Here is a 14,049-nt window from a genome sequence, read left to right as displayed (position 1 = left end):
CACGGCACACTTGTTCTATGAAAAAAAATCCCGCGGCACACCAACTCTGTGCCGCCCTATATTTAGTTTAGTTTGGAGGGGAGACGTAAAGCATGCCACTGAAGAACTGCTGCGCGGTAGCCAGGCGGACCCACCAGGCGCAGAGCCTGTGGAGCGAGCGGGGACACGTTAGACGGCACGGACAGACCCCAGGCGGGCAGACACGGGCGTGCAGCTGCCGCCGCCTCCCTCCCAGCCGCCCCAGGCAGCCACCGCCGCTCTGGCCCGGCGAAGGGAAGCCCTGCGCAGCCTTCCCCGCCTGCCTCCTCCTCCCCAGGCGGCGGCGCCCTCTGGCCTCCGGCTGGATGCCGACTCTAAATTTTGCCGCAACGTGCGGCGACGAGAAGGGCGATTTGCATTGTCACGTGCCTGGCAGCCGCCAATAGGCAGAGCTGACCCGGCCGGCTTCCTTTCCGGCAGGTCAGTGACGTGACAATGCAAATCACCCTTCTCGTCGCGGCACACCAGCCAGCGTCTTGCGGCACAGTAGTGTGATGCGGAACACCGGTTGAGAAACGCTGGACTAGATGACTCTTGTGCTCCCTTCCAACTCTACAATTCTATGTGACCAAAATCCTTAGAACAAGCACATATAAATATTGATTTGTTTTGAACTGTTCTTTTGTGAAAATCTGGTATCTCAGAAAACTTTTATTTCAAAAAGAAATTTTTTTTAAGTGTATGTGCTACAGGTAAAAATGCATATACATATGCCACAACGGACCTCAGATTTCCAAATCTTAGGGTGGGTGGGTAAGTCATAATTGTGGGGAGGGGACAATGCACAGTGAAACTATATCACAGGAAACATTTAGATTCAGAGGTATACAATTGGGAAAGTGCTCATGTGTAGATTCACACCCACATATCCATGAATACACTAGTACGGACATATGCACACTAAACCACTTTCTGGTTTCTTTCTACAATCAAGTGGTATATAAAATAAATTTTGAGTGTGGGGAACCTTTGACCCTCCAGCTGCTGTCGAACTATAGCTCATCAGTCCCAGAAAGCGCAGCCAATGGCCAGGCATGAGGGGAACTGTAGTTCCAACATCATTTGGATGTTTCCCACACCTGGCCCTAAGTGACTACAATTTTGACATGTTATCTTCTAGCTGCTAAGTTTTAACACTTTTTACACAAGTATGTCAAGTACTTGATAACTGCAGCATCAAGTTAGAATATGCAGTTGCAGAAGAGACTATCACCACTGAAACCCTATGGGTGAGTTTGCAGCAGCTGATGCAAAACTCCTCCTTGCATGTTTAACTATAACTTCTATTGAACCCAGATCTGGATTCACCTCTGCCCAGCTCATTTCCTACCACAGCACAGGATATGTGTGAGGGGAACTAGCAGGGAAACATCCTCCCTCTCCTATAGTGGTTTGGATTTTTTGAGGGAAACTCATGGAGGAATTTTACTGCAGTACACCCTCTCTTTCTAATTTGGGCTGGGTAGCTGGGGTGTGTGTGTGATGGATGTACTGCCCCATTGTGCAGTCTGAGGTTAAACTCGATGGCAATTTAGTCTCATCAGATTCCATAAAAGGCAAGTTGTATCTTCGTCTTGCACCTTCTATAGGGAAGAAGCAACACCCATGTTGGCCCTGCATGGATCCCCCATCGCAAGAAAGTGCTTTTCATGTAACACGAATCAGGCCCAATAGGCAGTGATTAGTTACACAGGTCTTTGCCAATACTGACTGCTGCTCACTGAAGGGTTAGTGTGTCTTCCTGCAGAGACTAGCTGAAGCATGAAATTGGAGGGCTGGGCAAAATGCTTCTGGACTACAACTCCCATTATCCCTAGCTAGCAGGACCAGTGGTCAGGGATGATGGGAATTGTAGTTCAAAAACAGCTGGAGACCCACATTTGGGAAACACTGAGCTAGATGCACAAATTCTTTCCTGAACACATTGCTACTTACTGACAAAAGGGAAATATACACAGAAACCCTAACCCAGTTTTCCCACAGTTGAATAAGGGAAAGTGCTATTCCAATTACTTGTGCCCAAGCAAGTCTATGGTTTCCAAAGAGCTAGAGTGGTTCAGTGTACCACAGTCCAGCACAGCTCCTAGAAGGCCTATAGTTTAAGTCCCACCAGCGACTGTGGTGGCTGTTGCCCCCTTCCCTCCACACGTCTGGATGTTTATCCTCTGGTGTAAGAATCCAGGACAACTTTACAACTTCAGTTGTGGAACCCAATTTAATTAAGCAACGCTGTGAGTGCATACAAAATAACAATAACGCAGATCAATGTGGTACTACAGAGTGAATCAAAAAGCAGTTGTGTGAACATCAATCACAAAAAAGATACTAAATACAATGGTGATTTCTCATTGATTGGCCTACTCCGTCCGTCCTCCAAAAAAATAACAGAACCCTGGAAGAGATGGAGCAGGAGAACGGGGGTTACTCATAACATTTCAGCAGTACCACGAGGGCTTTCATTCTGTAATTGAACAAAAGCACAAACAAGCATCCCTGTAATTGAGCAAAAGCTATTTTACAGTTATTGGCAACTGTATAGGATCCTTACAACTGTGGATAATTGGAATTTAATGCAGACTCAATTAACTCACACACCTCCTTTTCTATGGTAAATTTAAGCATAAACCAACTGAATGCCATAATCCTGCTTTTTATTTTCGTCAAACCCAATCCCAGCCGAAATTTTAATGGTGCTTAAATCAACACCTAGCGCACCCTGCCTTTCACTAGATGTCATGGCTGGCACAGGGCTGCTCCCGAAAATGGAATCACGGGTGGTATCCTACGAGCCCATCCTACACAAGGATTACCATTGCCGCAAGAAGGCTTCCCCCATGTGGTCTCACCCTCTGCCCCATCTTGTGAAATGCATCACGTGATGTGATACCAACACTCAGGATTTCCTTGCTCCCTCTCTCTCGTCACTGGCTGCCTCCACAGGCGTTGAGGAGACACACAGTGCAATGTCCAATCACATGCTGAATTTTGCTACCAGACTTTATGAAAGGTCAGAAAAGCAGGTGGGCTGTTTTTGGATAGCAGCCCTGTGCCATCCATACAGTGGTGCCTCGCTTAACGAATGCCCTGCTTAACAAAATTTTCACTTAACGAAAGGATTTTTCAAGCGGAGGTTGCCTCGCTAGACGAATTCGTTTTATGAAAAATTCGTAAAGCGAATCGCGGTTTCCCATAGGAATGCATTGAAATTCAATTAATGCGTTCCTATGGGCAAAAAAAATAATACAAAATATTCAATGCATTCCTATGGGATTCGCTAGACTAATTTTTCGTTCAAAGACCCGTGGAATTAAATTCATCTAGCGAGGCACCACTGTACTATCAAATTCTGCCCCGCAATAATCACAAATGGATGCCCATTTGAAAGTACAACGCAGAACTTATTTCAAGTTCAGCTAGAAGCTATTTATGAGTATTTTGTTTTTAAAAAATCAGTTCCTATGCTCCCAGTAGCTTAAAGAGGCTATTGTGTACAGTGCATGAACCTAATTTCAACCCGCTCAAGCGAATGAGAAGTGCTATAGGGTTAAAACACACACTAAAAACTCAAATCCTGGCTGGTTTCACTGGCACTTTCTAGTTGACCAGCATTCTCACCCTGAAACTGCGCCTTCCCAGTTACCACTGGAGGAAATCAACATCCGAGTTCCTTTCTTGCTTCTCTGGCTCATTTTTCAGATGCTTCATGGGCCACTTAATCTTTATCATCGGTTCCATCTGGTCCTGCAGCCGATGGCGCTTCATGTGAGCATTCCGGCTTTTTATCTTGTCAAACACTCTAGATGTAAACGGGAGATAAAGGCCAGGATTTTTTCAGTACTCGGGTGAGATTGCTACAGCAATGTGAGAGTGACACACGCATAATCCCAGTTTCTGTGCAATAGGAAGAATATGATCTCCCCCCAGCAAAGGGTAGGGTTTTCTTTCTCACTTAGTGATGGGCACAAAGGGTGGCAATCAGCATGAACCCTTCCCAAAGTGCCATAGTGAATCAACTATAAAAGGGGGGTGGGGTCTGGGGACAAATTTATGGCTAAGCACCAAGTGGATTTATTTTTTTTAAATGGCACAAGAAACCAAAACGTTGAATTGTTACCTTGTACATTCTTTACACGGGAACACACCCTGACTGCCTGCGCTTCTGGGCCTATCTAAAGTTTCTTTCTGGCTGCTGGTTGGACTGAAAGTGCTGTGTGCTGATTTTTTGTAATTCCTTGGTTTTAGCTTATTCTCCTGTTTAGGCAGGTGGCAGTGCCGTTTCTTTGGGCTGCATGCTATCTGCAAGTCATGAAACATTTGTGTTTTACACAGAAGTAATTTTCCTTCTCACACTATTATTAAGTTTCGGGCAAAGCCCAATAAAGAATTTGAAGATAAATTCATTCTCTTTCCAATGTAGCTGGAGACGCTGGTGGCACCTTAGCATTTTGAGATGGTATCAGATCTGAACCACACTGAAAGGAATGTAGTATTCAGGAGATGCAGAACATTCAGAGTCAAGATGTGGACCAGAACTCCATTCATTCCCATCCTTGCTCCCAAAGCAAGCTAGACAAAGGGTTAAAGGGAGGGGCATGAAGTTAATCACATAATGGCTGCCAAGTGCTTGTTTTTATTGAAACAAATAGCAGCAGCATGGTGGTGATCTTTGACTCTTTGCCCTGGTTAAGGTCCTCATCTGAATCCAGCTCAGACATGGACCACAGCCAAGGGCATGTTAAAGGCCACACTCCCTCAACAATGCTGATATTTACTAAAGAAAATGAATGATGTAAGTAACATTAATGTGGTTGACATCATGTCTGCTTTGCCCCTTCATCCAGTTTATTTTGGGGCGAGGATTCAAATGTGCTTCGTTTCTTTATCGAAAGTTGTTAAGAATCATTTTTTACATATCCAGTGGTACAATGAATTCTCACCAGGGCTTGAAGTAGGCACCTTTCATGATTTCGCCTACGCCCAAATCTATATGGAATGTGGAACTGGCACAGGATTCGGATTCCTGAGAACCTCAGCTGTTTTAAGGATAAAATCAAATTCTCAGCCCTTCTGAGAAAATGCACAAGCTGCATCTACAAAGAGGCTGCAGCTTCCAGTTTAAACCAAAACACAGCAGTTCTTACACTCCTTCTGGAATGGATGGGCCAGCCTGGAGCAGCCTCCAGGTGGGTGGCTCCTAGTGATATCCAATCGCTGCTTTTCCGATGAAAGACACAAGTAGACTTGCAATGCACCTCCCACACTATTGGGGATACTATGCCGCCTTCTGTATGTACATCCCATTTTGTTCTGTCCACAACAGGGGGCAGGACATAAATGCAATGGGCAGGGAATGAGAAGGTGCAATTTAACCCAGCAGTCGCTTGAAGCTCAGTGCACCTTCACCGTTAATTAACCTTTACAATAGGTGCCATTTTTAATAGTCTTTTCCAGCAATATTTTGAAATATATATATTTTAGTGAAATACCACTTAAATGAAAGAGCGTTGTTTATTTTCAGGTATTTCTAACTTGCCTTTCTTCACAAAGGGATCCCAGGGCAGGACACAAAAATAAGAAACTGAAATGAAAGTGGGGGAATGAATTCTAACTCCCCTATAGGGTACTGGTCTTTCCAAGTTAGAAGTAACCTGATTTAAACATCACAGAGAAGGACACTATCAATATGGACTTCATAGTATTTGAAAAACTTAACGTCAAGGAAGTAATATTTTAAAAGCAGTATCAAAAATATCAGATATTGCTCTCTAAAGAAGGTAGCAAAGGTAATGAATTTAAAATGAAATGTCAAAATGATCCTTCAAGTAGGGATTACAGACGTCCTAACTTATCTGTATCTCCATCAATAAGTATAAATGAAAAATTACTGCAAGATGGTTTACTACTGATACCCAACTCCAAAGTACTTTGCTAAAATATTGCCTAATCTGGCAGAGATTGTGTTAATTTTATTGATTTGTAAACCGTTCTGGGGGCTTTTCCACCTGAAGAGCAAGGTATAAATGCTTGAATGAATGCACAACAATGGATTTTTTTTAATGGGGAAAGAAAAAGAACCCTTTCTAGTCATTGCCATGTTAACAAGGTAGTTAAAGTTAGCTGGAAAAGTTTCAGTTTTTCATTTTGTTGAAGTGTTTTCTTTAAAAAAAAGGTTATTTGTGCTGTAACGCAAAGCTGCTAATAAAATAGCGATTCAAAACAAAACACCTTTCTGGTCGCTCCTGTGGCAATGGCAGTGACCGGAAAAGAGATTTTGGTTTTTCAGCACTGTTTTAAACATAGCGTTACAATGCTAAAATGCTATTTCATTTAAGATGTATTTCACTTCTTTTTTTAATTTTAGCAAAAAGTGTGCGATGTTGCTGATCAAAAGACTGATTTTAAAAGAGACACAAGACGATCAAATGGCAGCCATTGCAAAGGGCGCAGCAATTCTGTGCTGAGCTGTGATAGGTTCACCTGCCCAATATATGTCACTGCCCCCATCAGAACTCCACCCCCACCATTTAAAAAAAGAAAAGGGCACATGAACGATACTGAGGGCATCTACAGCTATGGAAACCAAGCTTCTCCTCCGTGCCCTAAAAAAAGAGCCAGACACGTTAGTCTTTCGTAGTAAAAACAACAGAGTCCCAGGACACCTTAAATACCAATACATTTATTGCTGCATGAGCTTTCGTAGACAAGCATCTATTTTTTCAACAGATGCGTGAGGAAGCTGGTAAGGAAAAGCCGTTGTCCCCAGGAGAGTTTGCTGCGGTGAATGTTACCTTTCCTAAAGCAGGGAGGGAAAGGTAAAGGGCACAGCTTTAAATCAGTCAGTTAAACCTCTGCCAGATCCCCATCAATCTCTTATATACCTTTTCTTCATCCATTTCTACCTCATCCTGCTCTCTCTTGGGCCTCTTTTCTACTAATTGTGCTCGATTGCAGTCAAATTTTAGTATTTTTTTCCAGCTATAGTAGTATTCAACACACTGGGAAACAGTCTTAGTTTGTATCTATTAAAAAGGAGGGGGGGCAGGGAGGAAAGAGGGAGAAAAATTCAAAGTGAACAAAGGAGCAACTAGTGCAATTATTAAATATACAGCATATATGTTGTCTTTATTTTCTCTTCATGCTGTTCCTGTGGATCTGGGATTAGATTCAGCCTCAGGAAATTTGTGAGTAGGGAACTTCTTTGCGCGAAATAATCCCAAGATGCTATAATACACATGACCACATAATCATGGGCTTTAAATGCCAACAAAAGATTATAAAATAGGGTTTTAAAAAACCCAATCACTATTGGATAACCTTCAGATTAAATATTGGAGGGGAGACACTTTGTTTTGTGAGATGAAGCCGCCTGCAAGATGGCCCCACTGCCAACTGAAGGCCCTACCTTCTTCTGTATGAGGTAAAAATCCTTTTTGTGCAAGCCAAAAGCCTTCTTGAACAACTGCTTCTCTGCAGGAGTCCACAGATGTGAACCTGGAGGTGCAACAAGAAACAGGAGACAGGCAATCTGCTTAATGGTCCATTGCTCTCACAAAATTAAAATCTTTATTGCCCCCAAGGGCGTACCCACCATGCGGCAAGTTAGGGCAGCTGCCCTACTCTAGAAGCAGGGCTGGTGGGCAGAGGCGGAGCACAGCCCGGCGGAGCGCGAGTTCGCCATTCCCGCCGCACCGCGCCGCACCCTCCCTCCAGCTCCCCGGCGCGCCCTCAGGCAAGGCCAAGCGCGGCGGGGAACCAGAGAGCGCGGCGCGGTGGGCGGGAACGCCAACTCGCGCTCCGCTGGGCTGGGCTCCGCCTCCGCCCACCAGCCCTGCTGCTAGGGAGGGGCACAGCCCGGTGGAGCGCGAGTTCGCTGTTCCCGCCCACTTTGTGGCCCCTCCCCTTCCGTGCCTTGGCCCCTCCCCTTGCCCCCCCCCTAGTTTTGATCCTGGGTACGCCCATGATTGCCCCTCTTCTGCCTACTCTCCCTGCACTGGGAAACCTGCATGATAATGAGTTTATCGATGTGTTTGGAAAAGTCTTCAGGACCTCTGGTTTGTTTATAATTAGTATTTAAAATTCATTGCAGAGGTTAATACAGCTCACATTATTTTCATAATATTAAAAACCAAGGGTGAGAGCATGTTAACGATATTTCTCATCCAGCATTTGACAAATAATGCTTAATTCTCTCATTCTGATGTTAGCTTCAACATTGCTGCTATTTTTCGAACCTAAACTATGAAATCATGAAGTTTTGGAGGGGATGTATTTGGCTATACTTAATTTTGCTGCATGCTTACAGTTAATGTTAAGATCACAACCTTCAATTTTCCTCCTTCATTAAAAAAAAAAAATACTAGAAATTTTGGAAGTCCAGAGCCTCCGATGTCCTTAATTAACATCTTTGTTTTCTACGAAGTTTCAATATGAGGCCCATCACCACCACACAAAAGCAAATTCAATAATGCACTGACATAATGTGAACGGCACAGAGAGAACTACTCCCAACACTGGGAGGCACAATGCACACAGTAGTGAGCATTATTTTCTTCCACATGCTAGACTATGCTTCTCCCACTGCATGCCGCTATGTGGCCCCACATGCTAAGTCACTGTGAGGAGAGGTCAGCCGATAGCACTTGAATGATGTTCTGCACCATTTCGGGGGCAATGAACATGCATTTGCATTTCATTAGACACTTGTATTCTTCTTTCCCAAAGGACAAATGGAGCAGTACTCTGCTTGAGAACTACAAGGTTCAGAATTGCATTAAATGCAACCCACGCGTTTTAAAATCCTCGGTGCAGAATTGTGAGGCAATGCTAAGCCAGGGATCGTGGTTTGTTTCCCCCAGGTGCTACTGGAGACGAGCAAAGTGGGCGCTATCAACTCGTGCATGGTAAGCCACAAACCGTGCCGCGTGAACGTAGCTGCTATGGCAACTTGCTAAATACTTATGGGTTTCATGGAAGCAACGGCTATATCCTAATGTAGGCAATTTGCTTTTTACCTGAGTAATGATAGTTAGCAAGAGGATGTAAGGGAGGCTTCTGTGGTCCTTGGAGTAACAGCATCTCCAGTGCGTCCTGTAATTGTTTTGGAGAAAGCTGTCACAACTCCCGCCAAGTAGAAACAAGTAAGGGAACTGGTGGAAGTCCACGAGGGAGAGAGAGACCGACTCCTATTAACTGCAATTAGTGAGTCCAGTCTCCCTATCAGTTGATATCTGGCAGCTGCCCAAGGCGGTGCTGTTTCTGCACAAACACTTGGAAAATATTTTTTTCCTAGTGTTGCCTGAGTGCATCTGATTCCACTGCTACAAGGCTGCACAATATGGAGGGGGCGAGCCATCCTGTGCCAATTTTCTCCACCCCACCCCCCATGTCAATGAGTCTGCAGTATGAATTCTGCAGTTTGTTCATCAATATACAGTGGATGTGTGTTGGCCAGTAGTATGCTGCACATGGCATCTGTCAGTATTCCTTAACATAGGAAGCTGCTTTTACCAGGTCCAGCTATTTGTTTATCCATCCAGGTTAAGAGTCTTGCCTATGTTGATTAGCACTGGCTCTCTGAGGTCTTTCACGCCACCAGCTACTTGAAACTTTTAACTGGAGACACTAGGCATTGAGCGTGGAACCTTCCACACACAAAACATGCATCGTGCCATTCAGCTATGGGCGCTCCCAATATAAATTAAACCACTCACTTGGCTAAAGCCTACCCCGAAATTACGAAAGCCTTCAAAACAACGAACCTGATATTCTCAACGGTCCGATAAAGCAGCTCTCACAAGATGTAGTGGCAGCCACATGCTTAGATTGCTTTAAGAGATTAGACCAAGTCACAGAGGATAAGGCTATCAATGGCCATGTTCTACCTCCGTTGCTGGAGGTAGTATGGCAATGATTTTATGAATAAACGTTGGCTGCTGGGAATCAGATGCAGGCAGAGTGCTGCTGTACTCAAGTCCTTCTTGTGGGCTTTCCATAGGGGCACCTGGTTGGTCACTGTGAGAACAGGATGCTGGACTAGATGAGCCACTGGCGTGAACCAGCAGGGTAATTTATGCTTATGTTCTTAAGACCTGGTGTGTTTTGCCTAGTGTGAATTTATTGCATCTTACCAGAATGTTTCCTTGGGCTTCATGCAGGCAATGCACAGCTAGTTCTAGGTTGGTCCCTCCGCCTGGCATCGCACTGGAGCAGGCCAATTTTAACAGATCTGTTACTGCAAGTGAGATTTTTTTAAAAAGCATGAACAAATGTCTGCACAAGAGTAATTAAAATGCAATGGAGAAACGAAAAATGAAGTATAATTGGGGAGGGTTAGCCTCGGGTGGGAAAACTCCCCCCTTCATTTCTACACACCTCTTTTCTGTGTTTCTTTGTTGGTTGTGATATCTCCCCACGGCTTCCACACTAGTGAGGCTGGATGTTCGTAATTTTCTAAGGATGATCTGTCTTGAAGATCAGGTATGTCTGCCTGGAAACGACTTCCAATGTTAATGTGCCTAAAATGACGGATGAGGTAAAGAAAAAAAAGGGGGGGGGAGAATGTGAAGGCTTATGAGGGAAGAGAAACAATAAACAAGCAAGAGATGGCAAAATTAAAATTAGGCCAAACATGGAAGATAAAAAGAGGAAGTTTCCAAGTTGTTATTTCCACATGAATAGATGGTCTATGAGACTTAAAAGTACACAATCTCTCGGGAACAGTAACAGAAACAAAAGCACTTCTGCACTTACCCCAAGTTTGTTGGGACAATTTTGTTACTGTTATTCAACACTTTACAAGTGATGGACAGAAGGGACAAAGTCCATGTCCAAATGTCTTACAGTTTAGACCCTCGGAGGACAAGGCAAAGGTGAAGAGTGGGTGATAAAAGAGAGAGAGTGATAGTGGAACCTTACCTGGACACATAAATATTTTTTTAGGGAGGAGTTGGTTGAATGGAGGGGAAAGAAGGGAAGGGTGGCAGTAGGAATCTAGAACAGCCAGCACAAGAACTGGAAGGGAACAAAGGAATGAATTTGCAGGAGTGAAAAGTGTAAGGGAAGAAATAACAAGAAACACAAATGATGAGGCAGTGCTTTTCGAAAATGTAGTTTGTTAAAAGGGAAGATACCCCATTATCTACTTGAGCATTCGTTGAGACAGCTGCCTCTGATGCCAGGCAGAGGGAACCTGCCATTTTCCATACTTGCTCCAGTAAGACCTACACAAAACTCACTTTGACTAACCAGAGGCTAATCCTGTTACAGATTTATCTTGTTACTGGGTACATTTAACCCATCTGCACGTTAAGCCAATCTTGTTAACAGTACTCCAGCATGGCAAGCTACTTGGCATTCACTCATCTACTGCTGAGCTTTCCTTTGCTCCCCTTCCTCCGCAAAGCTTCTTGCACCAGAAACTGCCTCCCTGTTCTACCACCCCATTCATCTCCTCCACCTCTAATCCAAAAACCTGCTTCTATTTCTGACAAAGCCACTCTTGCTACATAAGCCTTACCTCTTCTGTGCTATCAGCTTACCAATTAACCTCATTCAATCCCACCCTAGGTTCTCTGAGAGGAATCCTGTCTCATGACCATATTCTATACAGCATTTTGCACAGTGAATGTGGCAACAAAAACACAAAAACAAACATGAACCAGTAAACCTTGCTATGCTGTAGTAAGACAACCCTTTGGTGTAATGAGAGTCAAGTGTTGTTGGGGCCAGGGTGCAGCAGAAATCCTCCACCTGGTGTAGGTGCTTTGAGACATGATTTTTATGGGGGGGGGGAATCATATAATAAACCTGCTAAAGGACTCAAAAGAACATCAGGATGAAAGTTAAGACAAAGGTAAACAGAAGAACTAATGTTGAAAAGGCCAAAACCCATTTTAAAAAACCAGAATTAATGAATAGGGCTTTAGATTCAGGTAGATACTTGAAGAAGTGTGCATGCACACGAAAGCTTATACCAAGAACAAACTTAGTTGGTCTCTAAGGTGCTACTGGACAATTTTTTAATATATTTTGATTAGGGCTTTGTTAAGTTTCAATCTTTACAGGCATGAAGAGGCAGGCATAATAAAGTCTACCTTCCAGCAGAGACAGTGTTGAAACAAAAACCTACAGCCTTTCTACCCTGTTGTTACAAGTTACAAGCAGTTGTTTAAAGTATTTTTATTTGCTCAAGACCTTTGTTTGAGAAACTTCTCTAGGTTCATAAAACTGAACCTTGGTCTTAGGGCACTAGCAAAACATGAACCATTTGGATTACTTTGGGGGGGGGGTGCTTGGGTTTTGCTGCTTCTTCTTCTTTTTTGCTGCATGGCTGAAAGGTCATTCCAACTGCCTTTAGTCAGAAGTTGTTCCATGTTCAAAAGTTATTATACTTCAGTTATATATTTAAACCACACCTCTCACCACTGTCAGTTTATTGCAAAGCAACAAACTCAAGGGGAACCCCTAGCCAATCTTAACAGAATTACCTCTTTGCCCTTGGACCTGCAAATAAATTGTTATGTCTCAAGAGCTAAAACCGCTGATGTTTCCCCTTTCTAAAGCATTTCAAATAAAGGAGCGGTCTTTTAAAAAGTTTACAGAACACATCTGTGTGGGACATCAAATGCACACATAGCTGGAAAGAGAGAAGAGTTGTTTACAAGTCTGGCCTTGTACAGAACAAAGCCAGCAAAAAGGTTTCTGCACTTAGCCTACATCAGCCATTATCCGGCAAAATCATGATACGCATCCAAACAGTAATGCAAAATGACTAAAATGCTTAATCTCCTACAGGTTGAGCCTAAAAATACGAACAGAAAATAAACAATTATCATATTGGATTTCACCAAGGGCCAAGCTAGCTGAGTCATTAAGTACATGCATGCATTCATATTTACTTTAGAAAAAAATACAGAGGTAGGGCCTGATCAGAATTGGGATCATAGCATACAGGGAGGGTTAAACCCTTTCATCTGTGTCATGATCCTGGTAAAAATCTGCACTCCCACTTCCACCAAGTTGTTATCCCACCACCAGATACTGCCACTCTGAGCCCAAGAGCCTCCTCCACATGGCTCTTTTAAAAGTAAAAACAAGACACTTTATACACAGACACAAATTTAACATATTGTCTAGTTTGGTCCTGAACAGAGAGGGGAGGTAAAGTTTAAAGAAAACAGTGAATATCCTGATTTCAATCTGTTCTGATTCTAATTTTGTCAAAGACGTTGGCAGTGTTCTTCCTATCCGGTCTATTTAATTATAAGGAAAGGATTTAGTTCATGTGAGCTTTATAAGACATCAGCGGATGAAATAATTGTTTTGTCCTATAGATGAAGTAGCATTGAACTACTACAGAAAAACCTGAAAGCACCACAATTTTAAGGGCCTGCTTAGCTTTTAAATGAAGAGGAAGTCTTCCTATATTTAAAATGGATCTGAAGGATGTTCTCATGACTTAGTGCCTGTACTGCGAAACAACCTGGCCTAGCATTAAAGGGTAAAGGGAACCCTGACCGTTAGGTCCAGTCGCGGATGACTCTGGGGTTGCGGCGCTCATCTCGCTTTATTGGCCGAGGGAGCTGGCGTACAGCTTCCGGGTCATGTGGCCAGCATGACTAAGCCACTTCTGGCAAACCAGAGCAGCGCACGGAAACGCTGTTTACCTTCCCCCCGGAGCAGTACCTATTTTTCTACTTGCACTTCAACGTGCTCTTGAACTGCTAGGTTGGCATTTCATTAAAGGTAAAGGGACCCCTGACCATTAGGTCCAGTTGTGACCGACTCTGGGGTTGCGGCGCTCATCTCGCGTTATTGGCCGAGGGAGCCGGCGTACAGCTTCCGGGTCATGTGGCCAGCATGACAAAGCCGCTTCTGGCGAACCAGAGCAGCACACGGAAACGCCGTTTACCTTCCTGCTGTAGCGGTACCTATTTCTCTACTTGCACTTTGACATTCTTTCGAACTGCTAGGTTGGCAGGAGCTGGAACCAAGCAACAGGAGCTCACCCCG

General features: G+C 43.9%; 1 protein-coding gene across 5 annotated transcripts in view; it reads right to left on the bottom strand.

Annotated features, from left to right (window-relative positions):
• Positions 1-2,180: 2,180 nt before the first annotated feature.
• ZNF541 (zinc finger protein 541) overlaps positions 2,181-14,049 on the bottom strand; it is a 37,134-nt gene continuing 25,265 nt past the window's right edge. For 4 of the 5 annotated variants that reach the window (XM_035117623.2, XM_035117621.2, XM_035117624.2 and 1 more), the window contains 8 exons: positions 10,411-10,553; positions 10,167-10,270; positions 9,051-9,126; positions 7,442-7,530; positions 6,918-7,058; positions 4,154-4,335; positions 3,655-3,835; positions 2,181-2,431 (listed from right to left, as the gene is read on the bottom strand). In XM_035117623.2, the coding sequence (XP_034973514.1) occupies positions 3,676-3,835; positions 4,154-4,335; positions 6,918-7,058; positions 7,442-7,530; positions 9,051-9,126; positions 10,167-10,270; positions 10,411-10,553 (895 nt within the window). In that variant the 3' untranslated portion in view covers positions 2,181-2,431; positions 3,655-3,675. Of the gene's footprint in view, positions 2,432-3,654; positions 3,836-4,153; positions 4,336-6,917; positions 7,059-7,441; positions 7,531-9,050; positions 9,127-10,166; positions 10,271-10,410; positions 10,554-14,049 lie in introns of those variants that run through there. The other variant, XM_060275531.1, reaches the window with a different exon arrangement.

This window comes from Zootoca vivipara, chromosome 6 (genome assembly GCF_963506605.1).
Source record: "Zootoca vivipara chromosome 6, rZooViv1.1, whole genome shotgun sequence".
NCBI lineage: Eukaryota > Metazoa > Chordata > Lepidosauria > Squamata > Lacertidae > Zootoca > Zootoca vivipara.
This window is presented reverse-complemented; position numbering and strand designations above follow the sequence as displayed.